The sequence below is a fragment of the Patiria miniata genome, unplaced genomic scaffold, assembly GCF_015706575.1.
Source record: "Patiria miniata isolate m_02_andy unplaced genomic scaffold, ASM1570657v1 HiC_scaffold_7, whole genome shotgun sequence".
NCBI lineage: Eukaryota > Metazoa > Echinodermata > Asteroidea > Valvatida > Asterinidae > Patiria > Patiria miniata.
This window is the reverse complement of record NW_024037074.1, coordinates 8,986,098-9,006,248: the sequence shown is the minus strand read 5'-3', so window position 1 is coordinate 9,006,248 and position 20,151 is coordinate 8,986,098. Positions and strand designations below refer to the sequence as shown.

The window sequence follows — 20,151 nt, the reverse complement described above, 5'->3', positions numbered from 1 at the left end:
CACACACGGCAGCAAGAATAAAATAAATGGGAAGAATAAAACAGCAAGCCAAAAAAGGAGAGGGATATATTGAACAACCAGCAATTAACAAGGCAGGGAAGCAAGGATTTTAAGCAAATAAATTACTGTGCACGAATTCTAATAATGGTCCAAAGTCAACACACATCAGAGCGAGAGTAATTACCAAGTAAATGAATTTAAAATACAAATTTATACAATCATAACTTCAGAAATTGGCCAATGCTGACGTAAATCAGCAAAACATTCCCGGTGAACTCAGGAGAACACAGGAAGCCGAGTGCGAATTATTTTTTCCCCAAACAACATCCGCATTACATGGGTGTTGAGCGCTCTCTACGATACATTTACGATATGTAGGCCTGTACAACTATATTACCACGAATTTGTAGTATTTGTCGAGCAGATCGACAGCTCAGTTGAATGGGATCGTGATTTTGTATCGCGAGGGATCCTCGTGGTATATGGCTTCGAATCACCAACTTTACCCACATTTTTTTTCTTTTCTAATCTGAGGCTTCGGAGAAAATAAGGTGCGAATTTTATTAGGATCGAATTCTTTTTTTTCTAATTATGTATGTTCCTCATGTTTTAAAGAGAGGTTAAGTCCAAACCGTCATAGCAAACACCCAATGTGGATATCGTTTGGGAAAAACATTGCGCCCGGGCGAGCCCCGTTACAACCCAATACACACGTCATCGCTATAAAGGTGAGCTGTATAGGGTCACAAGTTCAAAATACACAAAGTCCACGCAACCACGCCGAATGAAGGCATTGAACCCTGAACACTGTTGTACTAGCTCATGCAAAGGCATCGACCATTTTGTAATGTAACGCAAGCGAAGTAGCCATGCCCATTTTTCAATACTCTACGTTTCTCTTCGTTCTGCTCGGATTTAGTCTTCAAGTGAATGCCTTAGAACTTGCCAAACGAGCGGTGGATGACGAGGTGAGTCTGTTAGGATTCTGTCTACGGCTACTTCGCCCAACTTTACTGGAAGTTAAAAAACTTTTTCACCCCAGGGATTACGCATCGTCGTGCATGCCCTACGTTATGGCGAAACATGTACATGTAGGCCCTATGTATTCACTCTGTACACGGTTTTTCGAGTATTATGAAAGTGGGTATTTTTTTTCTCGTTTGTTCGTCTATTGTTCAGTATTCACAGTAGTTCTGATTCTGAATCCAGACATCAACAAAAATCTATTGATAGCCAAACACGTTACGGATTCTAATTTTGAAGGGAAAAAAAACCAACCCTCAAACAAATACAAAACTAATGAGCTTCATCCTCAGCCGTAATACATGTACATGCAACCTACTGATGTTTTCTTCACGTTAAAATTATATTTCGAAGATGCCAATTTTAGGCTGAGGTTTATAAAGATATTTTTAAGTAGTAAAAGCGTGACTGGCCTTTGATTCACTGTCACACGAACCAGTCTCAAGGTCTTGTTATATCGAATGAAGTGCGGGTAAATGCCTGCACATAAGTGACGTCATCATGAAAATATAATCCATTGTCGAAACTTCTTTCATGGTTCAAAAATCCATTAAAGTGTTAGGCATTGATAACACATATTCGGTGATAACTGACAAATCTTGAATATATTAGGGAATACACCTATTACAATTTCTTTTAAAATTGTCCCCAATTAACAACTTGAACACTACTTTCATAACAGGGCCCATGCTCGGATTAATTAAATTTCATAAAGCAAATTAGTCTTATGTCTTAATGGAGAGGACAGCTTTACTCTAACGTTTGATGCCGTTATTTCACAGCCACAACCTTACTGCATATTGGGTTCAGACGAAGAAGGTGTGTCAAAGTTTCCTCTAGGAGGCCAAGAATATCTTATATGCAGCAGAGGCAGATTCTTCAACTTTGAGATTGATCCAAATACTTTGTAAGCACATGTATTTATATTCGCAGGTCTTATGATCCAGTGCGGACATTACATGTACATGTATAGGCCTGTCCCTAGCCACCCTATATTTAAGTGTTTATTTTTTTTGTTTATTGTTAAGTAATGAAGGTTTGCGGAAACACCATGTGCGAATAATTTCTCAACTAAGAGAATGGTTCTGAAAAGAACCAGAGGTATAAACTCGACGTTCCGGTCAGTATGCTCTGACCGTCTTCAGGAGAGTGCCTAAACTCTAAGAAAGTGAATACTTAAGTAGCCAAGGGCGAAATCAATGATTTGTTTATTGTTATGTATTTCTTATTTCAAGCGTCTTAGCAGATACAAATTAATTGTAAAATGTGCATGGTTGAATGAGATGGCATTGTAAAGAAATCACATTAGTTCAATTATTATAGTAAATATTATAAATCATTCTGCCGTTTTGTTTTTGCAATTCAAATCCCGTCTTTGTTTCTAGTAGTATGTTTTTGTGCGCACATAAACGTTCATTTCTCACTTTTATTTCCCATCTATTGTATCATTATTCTTTTGCACGCTCATGTTCATTACTTGACTCTTGTGTCGACGTAAAACCAGCACAATTTCAAGTATCATACTCTCAACTTCACACAGGGGTCCGATAGGATGCACGATATGTCCTCAACACACCCATTACATGGACAGCAGAAACTTCTGCCCACAATGTAAACAGTGCACAGTCTGCGGTGACAATGAAGTGGAGGTAATCGTACCATTCTCGTTATCAAATTATAACATTCTGCTTCATAACTGTACAAAGGCAGTTATGATACGAAGGCCTGATAGTGCCATTGAAAGTATACATTGTATTCATGAAAGTGTGATTTCCCACCTTGTTTTTTGGCAGTATATTTTTTTCAAAACTCTTTTTTTTTTTGGCAGTAATAGTTTGCTAATATGGCTTTTTTGACAGATAGTTTTTGGCAAATCTTGTTTTTGGACATACCTTGCTTTTTGTGTGTATATTTGCAAACCTTGTGTTTTGGAAGTGCGTCATTTTATAAATAAGGGGTCCGATAGGGAATATTGTCTTTTTTGTTTAATTTAATTAAATAGAAAATGTATTAAAATTAATGACACTTTATGTGTAACAAACTCCAATATAACATTGATAAAACCAACATATTTGTTATCTTGATCCGAAAATTCTCATTTTTTTCCAAAAAAATGGGACAAAAAGTACAGTTTCAAAATATTAACATTTTTTCAAAACACAAAGTTTGCCAAAAATGTACTTAAAAAACAACAACAATGTTTGCAAAACACATACTTGCATACTTTCAATGGCACTAACGGGCCTTCGTAGTATCTTAATGGCTTTCTGCCAAATTATCCATGAATATCGATCCTTGGTGTTATATGCTCTAGACCATGTTACACTTGTTTCCAAAATTCGATGTTTTTTTGTGGTCACGTGATGCCATCTCACAGCAAACGGTTCTCTTCTGTACTGCATGTATATATCTCTTGAAATATGAGTGTCGACACAATACTGATTAAGTAATGTGGGCCAAGTAACACGCAAAGGATGCTTTGAATGTTGGGTATGCCCGGTGGTTGTCTGTCGGCATGACGTCACAGGGCGCATGGTTCATACGGTTCTTGATGTGCATTTCCCCCCTTCTATTCAATAGATCCAACCCTGTATCCCATATCGCAACAGAATTTGTGAGCCAACAATCATCGCTCCATCCAACGTGACAGTTGGAAACCAATACTATTTAACTACCCTGGATTCGACAACTGGTAATGTTTTTATTTTCAATTCTTGTGTTTAATGAATAGGTTTTGGATGATATCATTACTACTCTTATTTATTTTATAATATTTTCCATTTGTTATGTATCAATCTAGACGCATTCCCAACACTAACATCAGCACAATTGCCAACCTGTCCACCGTGTGTGTCATGTGCACCAGACCTAGCCGATCCGTCCACACTGACATCGATAACACGAAAAGCGGGTGACTCGACCAAACAAAATGAAGGGGTAGACCTAAATGGTAAGTTCCCGATATACCTGCTTACGTTGCTGAGAGTCTGTTCAGCTGCTAACTTAATGAACGTTTGTCACCCTGCTTTTTGATAGGCCTATAGGTGTATATACTTTAAAACAGATTGGTTAAAATAACCAATATTGGTTAAAATGTGTATAACCAACCAGATTGGTTGGACACATATTAAACAATTGTTGGTTATTTTAACCAATGTTTGGTTATGTTAACCAAACTGTTTTATGTACGTTACGTTCATATCACCTATTCGATAATAGTGCAAACAATCTTGAAAAAAAAATGATTTCGAGTTATCCTTTGTTTTTTTGCAGTTGTGTTTCTTGCGATAAATTTTACAGTACTTGCTGCAATTGTAGTGCTTCTTGTGTGGACGTAAGTCAGATATAATTATTGTAAATTGTGTTATTCATTGATATCAGAGTTTGTTTTATTTGTTAGGTCCAGAGAGCCAACCTTGTGTCCTTTTGAACCTATCTGACTGACTCTCATTTGAGACTTAGACTAGTTTTAGATTGGCACAGACAGCCGGGAAGTGCAATCGTATATGATTACCTAGTAACGTCAGTGAATGAGCAAGTTCACTGTGAAGACCACCTGCATGCAAGATCTTTTATATGTTCATCAGCTTCTTTAAATTTATTGTCATCGTTTATTCCGCGATATGATGCTTAAGTAGGTTAACTTGAAGAAGAACTATGATTTCCTTTTTACAGAGGTTAATCTGTTGATTCGTTATGTTTTTTTTAGATGGAGAAATCTGCGGAAAGGAACTATTCCCGACCGAAGCAATGAGAATGAATACAGAAGTGTGCAATCAGGTCAGACGTTTTAGGTCATTACATGTTATTCTACATATTTTAAAGTTTTGCTGAAGATATTTTTATAGCATAATTAATGTTTTAGACATCATTCTCACAACCACTGCACAATTGATAGTAATTTTGCTATCGTCATACATTCAAGTAAAATTCAAACAAAAATAAATCATTCAGCTATAATCTGAAAAGGATTTTTCATAAAGCTGACTGACAGTATTTCTTTGAAATGATTTCTCACTCTTAATTTACTCAATTTGTTTATATGCAGAAGAAACAAGGGAGACCCCTGTTTGAGCAGTGGCATTATGGATCTGAAGAAAAGCTTCAAGAAGTATCAGCCATCATATTACATTTAGATTTAAAGAGAGTTTAAGAAAGGTTTATGCAATACACACCTATATACATGTTCTTTTTTTCTTCTCACTTTTTAGGGCTTTTAGTTTTGTGTTTGTTGTCCACACATTTTAAAACAAATCACTCGTTAGGCACAAACAGTAAATAAAACATTAATCTATAAACTTTTTTTCGCTTAAACTGAGGCTGAATAATTTCATCATTATGAAACTGTAGCAGGGTTTAAAAAAATATGCTATCATGCACGATTGAAAACTGCAAGGGGGAAGATTATTTACACTATGTATATGCCTTTTTCAAAGTGCCTTTGGAAAAGTTTCTTGCTCAAAAACACTTCTTTGATTATAAGAAAAAACATGTTTCGGGAAACATAATGCCTTCTTTAAGTGTGTGGTTTGGCATGCACAGAATCTAATCACATAAGTTGCATTCTGTTCATTTGTCAAATGTGTGTTTTTTTACTATATTTTATATCTTATTTATACTATTGGACTTTCCACTGTTGCAATTTGTGAAAAACCAGCAGATAGGCGGTACAATAGAAACGCACCACAACTATAATGACATGGTGCATTAAAACAATTAATCGTTTTCTTCTCTATCAGACAAAGCTTGAATCACAATGTTAAAGAATGTAAAGCAATCATTAAATCGTTTCTTTTTCACGTGGATTCATTTGAGTTTGCATTTTGTACATTTTGTTCCTGTCTCCATTAAAGTGACACTATCCAGTTATCTGTTATGAGCTTCTCTGTAAGTTTTATAAACAAACTAACAACCATGAATCTTTTTGAGATTGAATTACTAAATTTTGTTAAATTCAACAAAGGATGTGCAATTCCAATTTGAAGTGCACTACTCGTGGGACAAATCCCATTCAATCATCCGTTGAACAATAAAGTCGTGTATTTGTTTCTTTACCAAAACCCCAGGCATGCGTGACAACCCTGACAATGGCATACCCTGGATTACCCCATACCTGCTACATATCTGCCAGCTCTATCCATTGTTGCGCTTTACTCGGTACAAGAATATACCCCACAACCTAATTTGGTTTTCCAGACTTGATGTGTACAGACCAGAAACCAAGAAAAAAATATCAGCGGACAAAAGATGAGGGGTCAATGCATGCATGTGGAAAAGTTTTCTGTAGGGTTGCAGTCGGGTATAAGTACGTGGCATTGCAATTTGCTGATAAATATTGATAATAATCTTATTAAATATTGGCCTAACAGTTAGTTTTTATGATATTCAAAAGTAAATTTGGAAATGCATGTTGATGTGAATATACAAAGAATGAGCTTGGCATGACGCAAATAAATACTTCGTTCCTCACTTTTTTGTTTAATGCAAGTTACCCATGAACGATCGAAACTCATATATGTTTTTTCCGAGTTCGTATGCTGTGCATTAGGCCCCCCCCCCCAAAAAAAAAACAATATTTGGTCTCTGGTCAGACCAAAGTTCCGGAATTGACGCGGGGACGCGGCTTTTTTATTTTTTCTTTTCTTTTCAAGCTTGGATTGTACGGACAAGGTGGGGTACTATTTTGCTTTTTTGGTGTCCTCGTGTACATTGGTGTCCTCCATAATTTGCCTTGGTGCTCTCGATCATTTGCCTTGGTGCAATTTCCCATTCCTTAGTGCTCTTTGGTAACAAAAAAAAATGAGGAGGTGCGGCAATAGAGGGCGCTGTTGGAGCTACCGCGGAACATTTTGGAAAAAACATATTGACGCGCATGATTAAAATCGACGCGCGCGCTGACCAGAGACCGACTTATTATTTGTTTGGCCTTATGTAGGCTTATTGAGAACGATTCACGATCTTGCTACTTTTCCCTCGTTGAAATTGATATTTAAATAACTTATGAATTCCAGGGGATCTATTTCTAATCAAGTAAAACCATTGTCGGCAAACAACTTTACACGAGTGACGTTTCAGTCAATTTCCTTTTGCAACACGTAATGATTGAAAATTTCAAAAGTACCTTAACGCTGACCGCATTGTCTTTAGGCCAAATATGTTGTTATTTTTTTCAGTAAAAGAGAAGTCAAACTGTAAATGATCATTTCCTTATTTTGTTTCGTTTTTTTAGCATCACGTGTACCATATTGGTTCAATTGACGATTTTTATGTCACCATAAAAACTGACGATACGCCTAAAACCACTAAATCCGCACCCGCCGAATCGCCAAAATTTATCAATGAATGACAAAACATAACAAAAACAATAACAAATCATGACAGCTTACACAATACACACGACATCACATCACACCATATTTATAAAGGTGCGCAGGTAGATGAATAGGGTCACAGTTCAAGTTCAGTGCACACAGTGTTTGCCAAATAGTCTGAGTACACCTTGCTGACTGCATGGCCCACATCGGCCATTTTGATTCGCAACTTACTAGCAGCCATGCCCCGTTTTCAATACTCTCTGTTTTGTTTGGTTCTACTTGGATTTATTCTTCACGCAAATGCCTTAAAACTAGCCGAAAGAGCCGCGGATGACGAGGTGAGTCTGCTAGGATTCCTTTTACAGTTATTTCACCCAACTTAGTGAAGTTTTAACAAAAGTTTCTCACAACAGTGAATACGCATTGCTGTGCATTACGTTTGATATATGACGAAACGTGTATCGAGGGTATGAAAGGCGACCGCTCTATGTTCCGACACACCCCTATGTTCCGACATCCCTATGTTCCGACAACCTGCACATAAGATTGTGTTATACTGCCGTTTAGGGTTAAAAGGTTAGGGTTAGGGTTAGGGATATGAGCAGTCGGAACATAAGGGTGTCGGAACATATGTCCATATATGTGTAACCTTATGAAAATGTTTATTTTTCTCGTTTCCTCGTCTGTTGTGGTGATTTTACTTTAATTGTGATTCTGAATCCAAAAAAGGAACAAAAAATCCAATGAAAGCTAACGATTTAACAAATTGCAATTTTATTGTTTACGTCGTGTTTCGTGATCAAAATGTTGTGCTCAAAATGTTTCGTGATCAAAATTCACTAGGTTGAAACTTCTACCAAATAAGTTTTGATCATTCTTCTTTGGATTTTGAGTGGTGTTATTATGGGAAACGAACAAAATGCACGATAAGTAAATAACCAAATATGCCTTTGATAAGAGCGGGTAAAATACCTGCACATGAGTGGCATCATCATGAAATACCATCCATTCAGAATATTGTAGTCAAAACTATTTTCGTTTTTGTCTTGAGTACAAAGTCCGTCAGAGTGGTATAATAGTGATAAACGTGAGGCGCGTGCTGGAATTTTATTTTACAACTGACGACGCATATTGCATACAGTACTGACAAATTTGGACTATATGAGGGGATGCGCCGTCAATGCAAATTTCTTAGAAATTTGTCAATGATCAACGTCCTGGATTTTACTTCATGGGGGCCATGGTCAAATATCGCTGGTAATGTGACGATTTCAGTAGATTTCATATAGCAAATTAGGCATGTCTGTTATGGAAGGGACAGCCTTACACTCTCACATTTGATGCTGTTTTTCCACAGCCTCATCCTTACTGCATATTGGGGCCAGACCAAGAAGGTGTGTCAAAGTTTCAACTAGGACCAGGAGGCACCGAATATCGTATATGTCGGAGAGGCCACTTCTTTAACTTTAATCCAGGACCTTTGTAAGTATATGTATTGGTTTATATTCCTTGAATCAGTAGGCAAATGGATTACAGTCAACCTATCAAATTATTTTTTTTGGGGGGGGGATCCAGTGACAATTGCTTTTGTGTGTCTGTTATTTCAAACTTCTTATCAGACAAAATTTAATTGTATCACGTGCATGGTTGAATGACTTGACAATGTACAAAAAAAATAGTCTAAAAGTATGTTTCTATAGGGCCTAAGTACATGTGTACTACGTGCTTATTTGTTGTCAGACACGCCTTAATATGGTTTACGAATTTTCACTTTTATATTATGAAAATCAATCCCCACTTTTGAAATTCCAATTCCGTAAGTGTTTCTTACTTTAAAAAGGGGTTACTTTCTTCTTTTATGTTTTAAATAATTTGTATCACGATTGTTCTGCATGTTCATGTTGTTTATTTCTTGACGCTGGTTTTAACGTACAAACCGCACAATTTGAAGTACATGTATTCAACTCCAAACTTCATACAGGGGACCAATAGGATGCACGACATGTCCACGAAACACCCATTACATGGACAGCAGGAACTACTGCCCACAATGCAAACAGTGCACAGTCTGCGGTGACAATGAAAAGGAGGTAATCGTACCATTCTCGTTATAAAGGTCATGACATTCTGCTTCATTACTGTACAAACACAATTACATACGGTATTTTGATGACTTTTTGGCACATTATCCTGGGATATGTAATTTCCCTGATGTGACCGTGGAGTTTTATGCTTACAGACCATGTTACATTTACAAAATAGGGTGTTGTGGTCATGTGATACTATCTCTCACATACGGTTCTCTTCTGCACTGTATGTATATCGCTTGAAATGTGAATGGTTTAACAGTGTTGACATAAGTAACAAGCGTAAGATGCTTTAAATGTTGGGGTTGCCCGGTAGTTGTCTGTCGGCATGACGTCACAGAGCACATGCTTCATACTGTTCTTGATGTGCATTTGTTTTGGTTCTATTCCATAGATCGTATCCTGTACCCCATATCGCAACAGAATTTGTGAGCCAACGATCATCATTCCATCCAACGTTACAGTTGAAAATCAATATGATTTTACAACCATGGATTCGACAACTGGTAATTATATTTCATTTCTGTTGTACAGTAAGTTATACATTAATTTTTTTCTACATGAATGTTAGCACTCCTCATGTTTAGAAAAATTAAGATGACTGTGTGATGCCATGGTGACGATGGTGGTGATAGGGTGGGAGTGGTTCTGTTGACGATGTAATCGATTTTCACAATGATTACAACGCTGCTGATGATTACACAGAAATTAGATGACAATGATTATTAAAATGTTAATATTCTGACATCAGTGATTTGATTCAGAGTTAGATAAATTAATAATGAACAGTAAACTAAACAATATTGTTTTGGTCTCTTGTATGTACCAGCACTGGCAGATGCTACATTAACATCTACAACACCGCCAACTTGCCCTCCATGTGTTTCACGAGCACCAACCAACAATTCTTCTTCAACAACATCGGTAACAAGAAAAGAGGATGAATTGACACAACAAAACCAGTGTATAGACCAAAATAGTAGGTTCATTACTATTGTAAATTTTGCTTCTAGATTGCTCTTTGCTATTTGAGAATCATATTTCGACAATTGTGTTTATAGAAGAATACCATTATAGAGGTGTCAATATTACGATTCCTTTGAATCACATTTTTGATTTGTCCTGGGTTGCAAACCAACTAGGTTGCAAACCAAAACGAAACTTATCTCGATATATTTTGTGTTTCTTGCAGTTGTGATAGTGTCCACATTTTGTGGTGTATTTGGACTAATTGCAGTGATTGAGTTTGTGTTGATTCTATACTGCAAGTAAGTCACATTATTTTAATGTTTTCTTCAGTTGTATCGTTTGTTTTATTGACTGGTCTAGACAGCCAGCCAGTTCCCTTTGCACCTATCTGAGTGAGTGAGTGAGTGAGTAAGTGACTCTCACTTCAGATTTGGACTAGTTTTAGATTGGCATAGAGAGCTGGGCAGTGTTCGTACACGATCGTCTGGTAACGCCAGTGAATGGGATAATGCAATTCCATATTAAAGACCACATGCATATTAAACAGACTTGAATAACATGTGGGCTCTATGAGACCAGCTTTTGTTGATGAATTTAGTATCTAAAATTAAAATGCGATGTGATGCTGAAGCAGGATGATTTAAAGAAGAACACTATATTTACTATATTTCCTTCTTGAGAGGATATTAATATGTCATTATCCTTTTTAGACGGAGAAAAAAACAGGAAGGAAACAATCCAAACAATGGCCCTGCGGATGCATACAGGAGAGTACCACCAGGTCAGTCACTTCATTTTATTGTTCATATTTCAAAGTTAGCTGAAGACGTTTTAATAACATAATGTTTTAGATATCATTCTTGCACCCATTTCACAATCATTTATGGAAATTTTAATATCGTCACACATGTACATTCAAGCAAACTATTATTTAAAAGCAGTCATTCAGCTAAGCCATCTTGCAAGTGACACAAGCACAGTTTGCTGAATTAAAATTTTTCTTTTGTGCAAAGAACCGACTTATTAGCATTTCTTTGAAACGAGGACTGCTCATTTTGGATTACCGATTTTGTTTCTATGCAGGAGATATCTGTCTTCAGAATTTGTAATCAAAGTGGCATCATGGAATGGAAGTAAACACCGCAAGAAGTTTCAGCCAAACAAGATGAGAGCAGAGTTTATAAAATGTTTATGCAATATGTTATGTTTCGCTTAGCATATTAAATAGTTATATTGAAGCACCAATTAAAGACCATACCGAGGCTGAATCGGATTACTTTGAACACGTAGCAGGGTATTTTGATTTGAAAATTTATTATCATAAATTTATTATTATCATGCAAGAGCAAACACTCTCGCTTTTCAAACGGCTCTTGTCTACAGGTTTTGGTAATAATTTGCACTCATTTAGATTCATGCTTTGTAATATGCCTGTGGGATGTTTATCAGCTCGGAGAACACTTATATGTGATTATGGAAAACAAAATTTTCGAAGCTATACATGCCTGGATAAAGTGTGTGATGCAGGCACAGAATGTCATATGGTATATTTTCACGACTATAAATTATTTCTTATTTATTCTACAGAGCTTTCTATTTTGGCAATTTATGAAAAAATAGTGGAGAGGCTACACGTACCATAGGCATTATGTAAAATTATGCTGCATTAAACCAGACTTCTGAGTTCTCCTCTCCACCAGACAAAGCCTTAATCTCAATTGTGGAACATTTAAGCAATAATTCAATCTTTTGCACACGGATTCATTTGAGGTTGCATTTTGTACATTTTGTTCGTGTCTCCATTGAAGTGCCACGATGCAGCACAGAGGGACATTACAGAGTGTTTGGAACGTTACAATATTTCAACAACGAATGCCATTGATGAAAATCAATCACTTAAGGACTTTTACCGTGAATAAAATCCAGTTGTCTGTTTACGAGCTTCTTGGTCAGTTTTGTGGACAAAGTAACAAATTGAATAACTTTACGAATGTGTTGAATTTCAACGAAGGATACACAACACGAAGGGCAACAACTAATATTAATTTACATCACCCCGACGCAAATTCCATCTTATGAATAGAGGGATACATAGTTCCAGTTTGAGCGCAGGCCTTATTATTAAACACTCATAATACGTTGGTTAAAATTTGGTTGGTTAAAAAAAGTGGTAAAATTTTAACCAACAGTGTGTAAATGTTTTCCAATTTGACCAATGCAGGGTACATTTTACCCAACGTTGGGTAAAATGTGGTCATTTTTAACCAACTTTTTGACCAACTGTTGGGCTGTTCACCTGGTAACAAACGGTTGATTAAAATAAGTCATTTTGGGCCCACCCAACGTTGATTAAATTTAACAAAATTAACAAACGCTAAGTATTAAGTTTAGCTATTTTAACCAACCGTTGATTACCAGGTGAACAGCTCAACAGTTGGTTAAACAGTTGGTTAAAAATGAATCAATTTACCGAACGTTGGGTAAAATGTACCCAACATTGGTAAAATTGGAAACATTTACACAATGATGGTTAAAATTTCAACCAACGTTTTTAACAAACCAAATTTTAGCCAACGTTTTGAGACTGTAGGTTTTTTTCTGAATTAAAACCTCAGACATGCGTGACAACCCAGGCAATGGACCTGGACCATGGATTATTCATGGCATACGTGCTACATATCTACATTGAATACATTAAAGCTGCGTCAGTTGAATTTTGCCCTAAAGAGTGAATGTATAGGCCCCTTGAATTCATAATTTGAGCTATGTGAGGGTTATAGTTCCTACAAACCGAGTCATGTTTGACTGGGTAGGCTACACAATTATCCTCAAGATTAATTTGTCAGACATCACATCTAGATGTAGCTCATGGGGAAATTACTCAACTAGAATAATAATCACCACTAAACTTTGAAAACCTTGAAATGTACAGACCGGGAATAGAACGAAATTAATTACATTTTCCCTTAATCTTTTGTTGTGTTCAGCATTAGCTGTATATACAGCTCAAAATAGCTGACTACCTCACCGTTCGTGAGCTTTTTCGGATTGAACTTTGACACTTTAGGCATGGTTTCTTTTCAATACAAATAGTGATCATATCCACCATTGTGGAGTCGCAATAGCGTATGACAGGTAGCATCATGTAGTAAACCGAACGTTATGAACATAAACGTCATACGAAACCATTGCACAGTTGACATCTGTCTCGACATTTAAAAAAAAAGACTTTACACCCATATTAAGCACTTTAAACTTCCGAAAGGACTTCGGAACTTCTGTATATAAAAACAAAAATGAATCAACATACAGTTTTGCATACACTATTGATCTTTTTGTGGTGTTTGTCGGATTCAACCAGACGCATGGTTGTCACTGCAGAACCCACAGTGACTGCGTGGATCGTAACACCGGAGGCTGATCGTAAGGAGGGCGGGCGAGTGGAGATGAGATGTGAGGCTACAAACCTGGAGGCTGATCACATCGTGGAGTGGGCGACTGAGGATCCAAAATTGACTCTTAGATGGGGTAACATTACTTTAGCAGGAACTGACAGGCGATTGATGTTTGAGACGAAGCAAACGGGCGATAGAGAAATTACTCAAGAATTCAACATCACAGATTTACAACGGAATGACACCGATGAATACATTTGCAATGTTAATGATCCAAAGGCTGGAGGAAGACATAACATTGTAGCCACTGCTAAGCAGAGTTGCTGACTCGAGTCATGTTACTTGGACTCGAGTCGGACTCGAGTCGCTATTTTTGTGACTTGTGACTTGACTTGTAAATACCAGCTTTGACTTGTGACTTGACTTGGACTTGCAAACAATGACTTGTGACTTGACTTGGGATTGCCAAAAATGACTTGTTACCAACCCAAGTCAGACGCTACTCGAGCGACCCAATACACTTTAATTAAGCTATTATACTTTTAATTAGCTATTCGGTTTACGCCTTACGTGCATTAAAAAACGGACTTTGGCTTGCGCGGTTTCTACTTCGCCCAGCTGCAGCTGTAGATCATATCAGTGAGCTGAGCTGTTACGTTGCGTACGCGCGCGTGAGTGAAATAAATAGTGACTGCAATATGTCATAATTGATAAGCAAGCATGGCGGCTTCTAGCGGTGTTGTTCCACGGGTGGCACGTGTATTCAGTCATGGAGCAATAATTATGAGGCCACACAGAGCAAAGTTGAGTGATACTATGCTATCAAATCTTGTTTATTTAAAGTGTAACAGTTTGTACATGAAAAAAAAAAAATAAATTGAAGTCGCACAACACAAGGCCCCAAAAGGCCACTCAAGGTGTTTATAAATGCAGTTTATAGATGCAGCGAGAAAGTTTCATTCCAGAAAATAGACCTCAGTGACTGAATCCAGTAAAATGAATAGTTCCCACTAGTTTCAAAAGTTTTCAATAAGACTGTCACAACAAACTACAGTTTTCAATGACCAAGTCTCTTGCTTAATGTAATGGTTGAACAAACTTTGAAAGGAACCTTTCATGAAAAGAAAGCAGGCCTTTGTCAATTGCATGTAAAATACCGGATAGTCTAACCCATTGGTAGGCGTTTTAACAGTATACATGAAAATTGAACAATAAAGTGTTAGTATACTACATGTAATCGAGTGAGCGAAGTCTTTTTTCATGTCATCTCTACATTTATTTCTACAATGTAAAGTAAATTTATCAAAGTATATAAAGTATACAAAGGGCTAATATCCGACAGATATGTGATAAACTACAAGAATAGTAATTGCAACACATTGAAAAAGGGGAATTAAGGAGGCATGTTCAAAATAACTCGGAAGTTGACGCCAGTTTTTTTTTAGCTTATTACAGCTGGACAAAATAATGTGCAACTTGACGTGTTCTTGGACAAAGATACTTGTGACTTGACTTGTTTTTAGACCAAATGACTTGTGACTTGACTTGTGACTGGACCTAATGACTTGTGACTTGACTTGTGACTGGACCTAATGACTTGTGACTTGACTTGTGACTGGACCTAATGACTCGTGACTTGACTTGGACTTGCAAACAATGACTTGTGACTTGACTTGGACTTGCAAACAATAACTTGTGACTTGACTTGGACTTGCAAAAAATGACTTGCTACCACCTCTGGTCAGGTCCACCTTAGCAGCAGAGGTGGCAGCAAGTCATTTTTTGCAAGTCCAAGTCAAGTCACAAGTCATTGTTTGCAAGTCAAAGTCAAGTCACAAGTCATTAGATCCAGTCACAAGTCAAGTCACAAGTCATTAGGTCCAGTCACAAGTCAAGTCACAAGTCATTTGGTCTAAAAACAAGTCAAGTCACAAGTATCTTTGTCCAAGAACACGTCAAGTTGCGCATTATTTTGTCCAGTTGTAATAAGCTAAAAGAATTAACCTGGCGTGAACTTACGAGTTATTTTGAACGTGCCTCCTTAATTCCCCTTTTTCAATGTGTTGCAATTACTATTCTTGTAGTTTATCACATATCCGTCGGATATTAGCCCTTTGTATACATTAATAAATTTACTTTACATTGTAGAAATAAATGCTGAGATGACCGTGAAAAAAAAAGACTTCCTCACTCGATTACATGTAGTATACTAACACTTTATTGTTCAATTTTCATGTATACTAAACGCCTACCAATGGGTTAGGCTATCCGGTATTTTACATGCAATTGACAAAGGCCTGCTTTCTTTTCATGAAAGGTTCCTTTCAAAGTTTGTTCAACCAATACATTAAGCAAGAGACAATTGGTCATTGAAAACTGTAGTTTGTTGTGACAGTCTTATTGAAAACTTTTGAAACTATTCTCACAATTCTTTTCCAATAAGACCCAGACCATCATTGCCGAACTTGATAACGCTTCAACAGTTGAGACAACAGTACCAGTGGCCGACTCGTGCGAGACATCTTTCACTGGATTTGACATCCTTTCTGATAGTACTGTCAGAAAGTTGATCACCGGGTCACCTTCAACAACATGCAGACTTGATCCAATTCCCACATCGTTACTGAAGAAGTGTCTAAATGAACTCACTCCCATCATGACAACAATCATCAATCTCTCCCTTGAGAACGGCCATTTTCCTGATGCTTTCAAATCTGCCCACGTCACCCCCCTGCTCAAGAAACCCAACATGGATCCGGAACCACTAAAAAACTACAGACCTATTGCCAATTTGAAATTCCTCGCTAAGATAACTGAACGCGCAGCTTCGTCTCAGGTCCAAGATTATCTTCTAGAGAACAGTCTTCACAGCAACATGCAGTCTGCATACAAGCGTCGTCATAGTGTGGAGACGGCTCTTCTCCGAGTGAACAACGACTTGTTACTAGCTGCTGACAAGGGCCAAGAGGCGGTTCTTGTCCTACTGGACTACTCCGCAGCCTTTGACACCATCAACCACGAGATCATGCTTCATCGTCTTTGTCACAGGTATGGCATATCCGGCCATGCTATCAATTGGTTCGAATCCTACTTCAAACACCGTACTCAGCACATTTCAATAAATGATGACCTATCTGACGCTTATGTCCCTGAAGTCGGTGTCCCTCAAGGATCTGTGCTGGGACCCTTGTGTTTCATAATGTACACATCCCCCCTTGAGGACATAATTGAGGCCCACGGTGTCGGAAAAATGATCTATGCTGACGACACTCAAGTTTACATCATTTTGAAAGAGCGGGATCGACCTACAGCCATTCCCCAGTTAGAACTCTGCCTTAACGACATCAAATCATGGTCCACAGCAAATAAACTGAAATTAAATGCAGACAAAACGGAGGTCCTTCATATAACATCCTGCCATAGAAGCCATACTCAACTCCCCCCTGTTCATATCGGCAACTCTTCCCTCCAGCCCGTTTCCAAGGTACGAAACCTAGGTGTTACAATGCAACCTAATCTACAAATGGACACGCACATCAATAGCATCTGTCGGTCTGCATCATTTGCCCTTCATAAAATCGGACAGATCCGCAAATTCCTCGACCCGCACACAACAGAAAAGCTTGCTCATGCATTTATTACTTGTCGCCTAGATTTTTGCAACAGTTTACTTCAAGGGCTACCAGACTCACAAATCGCCAAACTCCAACGCATCCAAAACTCAGCTGCAAGACTAGTCACCCTCTCGAAGCCCCATCAACCCATATCACCTATTCTCCGTAATCTGCACTGGCTCCCAGTCAAGAGGAGGATAATCTACAAAACCCTTCTCCTAACATACCAATGTCTCCATCGTCTCGCCCCTACTTACCTCCAGGAATTAATCCATAAATATGAACCCCGTAGAAATCTTCGATCAAGCTCACAATCCCTGCTCGCCTGCTCCTCAACATCGACAAGGTCATACGGTCAGCGAGCGTTTTCATCTGCAGCCCCAACCCTCTGGAACAAACTACCCAATCACATCAAGGAAGCCCCAACCCTGGACGTTTTCAAAGCTAATCTTAAAACCCATCTGTTCACTGCAAATGAAATATAATGTTAGTGTTTTCCTCTGTTAATTGTTCAGCGCATTGGGACCCCGTGTAAAATGCGCTTTATAAGAATGGTTTATTATTATTATTATTAAGGTCTATTTTCTGGAATGAAAAAGCTAATTAAAAGTATAATAGCTTAATTAAAGTGTATTGGGTCGCTCGAGTAGCGTCTGACTTGGGTTGGTAACAAGTCATTTTTTGCAATCCCAAGTCAAGTCACAAGTCATTGTTTGCAAGTCCAAGTCAAGTCACAAGTCAAAGCTGGTATTTACAAGTCAAGTCACAAGTCACAAAAATAGCGACTCGAGTCCGACTCGAGTCCAAGTAACATGACTCGAGTCAGCAACTCTGGACCTGACTGTGTTGTACTTCCCCGATGAGTCCTTCCCTATCTGCTCCCCTGGACCTATTACGGTAGACACTGGAACACAGTTGATGTTAGTTTGTTCGTTCGACGATCGTCACTCATCAAATGTTTCCATAAAGGTTTCACCACATGTAATCAAATCTAAAACCTACCCGTGGGTAACATCACCTAAAAACGATACAATTACTTCATCGCTCAATCTAACAGTATTTGCTGCAGACAATAATGTGACATTCGAATGCATCGTGTCCTCCGTATATTTCCCTGGCGAGAGAAGTTCCTGTACCATCGGACCGATCATTGTTGGTTCAAATACACCTGTCGTTGATGGGACATCTTCTCCCATTGCTTATGTAGCAGGTGGAGTTGCTGCACTTGTTCTCATAATCCTAATCCTTGTTGTGATTTCTTGGAGACGTGGACACTGCAACATCCGACTAAAACTTTTCACATCCAACTCGGACCCGAACGCCAATACAGCTCTTTCAACTCAGCAAGTAGAACATTATGCCGAGACTAGACTTTACACTCGCAGTGACCCTTCCCGTGATTCACGCGGGATTAACCAATACCAAGATGGCGTGACCCTGACGCAGAGTTCCCTTCAAGAACCAGGAACCTCTCCTGCAAGACATGTAGAATGGGGAATAGGACGATACCCAGGGCTGCAATACGAGCTGTCTCAACCTAATTCAAGGAGACCACGTCAAAGTCACCTGGTTGCTGAGCCTGGCTACGCCAATCCCCCATTTGTTTCCAATGACTCAGAAACCACTCCGGCAATTGACGACACCAAAGTTGCAGCCATAAAGCCAATAGCAAGGGCTGTGCCTCCTAAACCCAAACCGAACAAGCCCAAACCGAACAAGCCCATACCAAACCGGCAGAATAGCACCGAAGACAACACTGTCTTCCTGCAGGATGACTGGATGTCATCCCCTTCCACACCAGCACCTAAACCGCCGCCAACACGGCACAGCATACCTCCTGATTACATGTATAATCAAGGAGGAACCAATGAGGCTCAGTCTACACCTGTCTCGGAGGTGCCAGCTTATGCACAAGTCTCAGTCATCAAGAAAGACATCACAGGAAGAAGAGTACGATCTGATGATCACATCGTGTACGCTGACCGCTGAAAATGGTGATGTGCCATCGACATCAACCGCACTGTATGTTTCTATCACCGCATCGTAATAGAAGACAAAGAAAAACATCTCTAAGTAATATTCTTGAGGACTTCTTGAGGACATGTTCACTGTTATACCAGGGCTGTTTGATTTAATTTATTTAATTCAAAGCACGATTTCAAACACTCTAATAAAAAATGTAAAAACAAATCTTAAAACGAATTGAGTCATAACAGTTTTTAACAATGGCATGATACGCTCGTATAGATAAGAGCTTTTAATTAATTTTAACCCAATTTGAATACACTGATGTTATCTTGTGGATCTTTCCATCTAGTATGCTCTTCTGACATTTCCTGGTTGCTACAATGTTATACTTCCCCAGGTGACATTGCAATTTGCTGATAAATATCGATTATAACCTTATTAAATATTGGCCTAACAGTTAGGTTTGTGATATTCAAAAGTCAATTTGGAAATGTATGTTGATGTGAATATACCAAAGTACAAAGAATGAGCTTGGCATGATGCAAATAAATATTTCGTTCCTCACTTTTTTGTTTAATGCAAGTTAGCCATGAACGATCGAAACTCATATATGTTTTCTCTGGGTATGTATGCTGAGCATTAGGCCCCCCCCAAACAAAAAATATTCGTTCTCTGATCAGACCAAAGTTCCGGAATTGACGCGGGGACGCGGCTTTTTTTTTTTTTTTTTTCTTCAAGCTTGGATTGTACAGACAAGGTGGGGTATTATTTTGCTTTTTTT

General features: G+C 38.2%; 1 protein-coding gene and 2 long non-coding RNA genes across 3 annotated transcripts; all 3 read left to right on the top strand.

Moving 5' to 3' along the window:
* The first annotated feature begins 1,812 nt into the window (after window positions 1–1,812).
* On the top strand, window positions 1,813–3,709 carry LOC119746539. The gene is made up of 3 exons (XR_005273765.1): window positions 1,813–1,930; window positions 2,564–2,672; window positions 3,604–3,709. It is a non-coding gene; the product is annotated as an uncharacterized LOC119746539 (long non-coding RNA).
* A 120-nt stretch (window positions 3,710–3,829) lies between these two features.
* Window positions 3,830–5,828, top strand: LOC119746538. The gene is made up of 4 exons (XR_005273764.1): window positions 3,830–3,973; window positions 4,297–4,357; window positions 4,733–4,803; window positions 5,072–5,828. It is a non-coding gene; the product is annotated as an uncharacterized LOC119746538 (long non-coding RNA).
* A 1,741-nt stretch (window positions 5,829–7,569) lies between these two features.
* LOC119718810 (tumor necrosis factor receptor superfamily member 16-like) lies at window positions 7,570–12,333 on the top strand. The gene is made up of 8 exons (XM_038188229.1): window positions 7,570–7,675; window positions 8,695–8,819; window positions 9,319–9,427; window positions 9,819–9,930; window positions 10,254–10,403; window positions 10,617–10,692; window positions 11,104–11,174; window positions 11,477–12,333. The coding sequence occupies exons 1-8, from the start codon at window positions 7,577–7,579 to the stop codon at window positions 11,500–11,502; spliced, it is 768 nt and encodes a 255-aa protein (XP_038044157.1). The 5' UTR covers window positions 7,570–7,576; the 3' UTR covers window positions 11,503–12,333.
* Window positions 12,334–20,151: the final 7,818 nt, after the last annotated feature.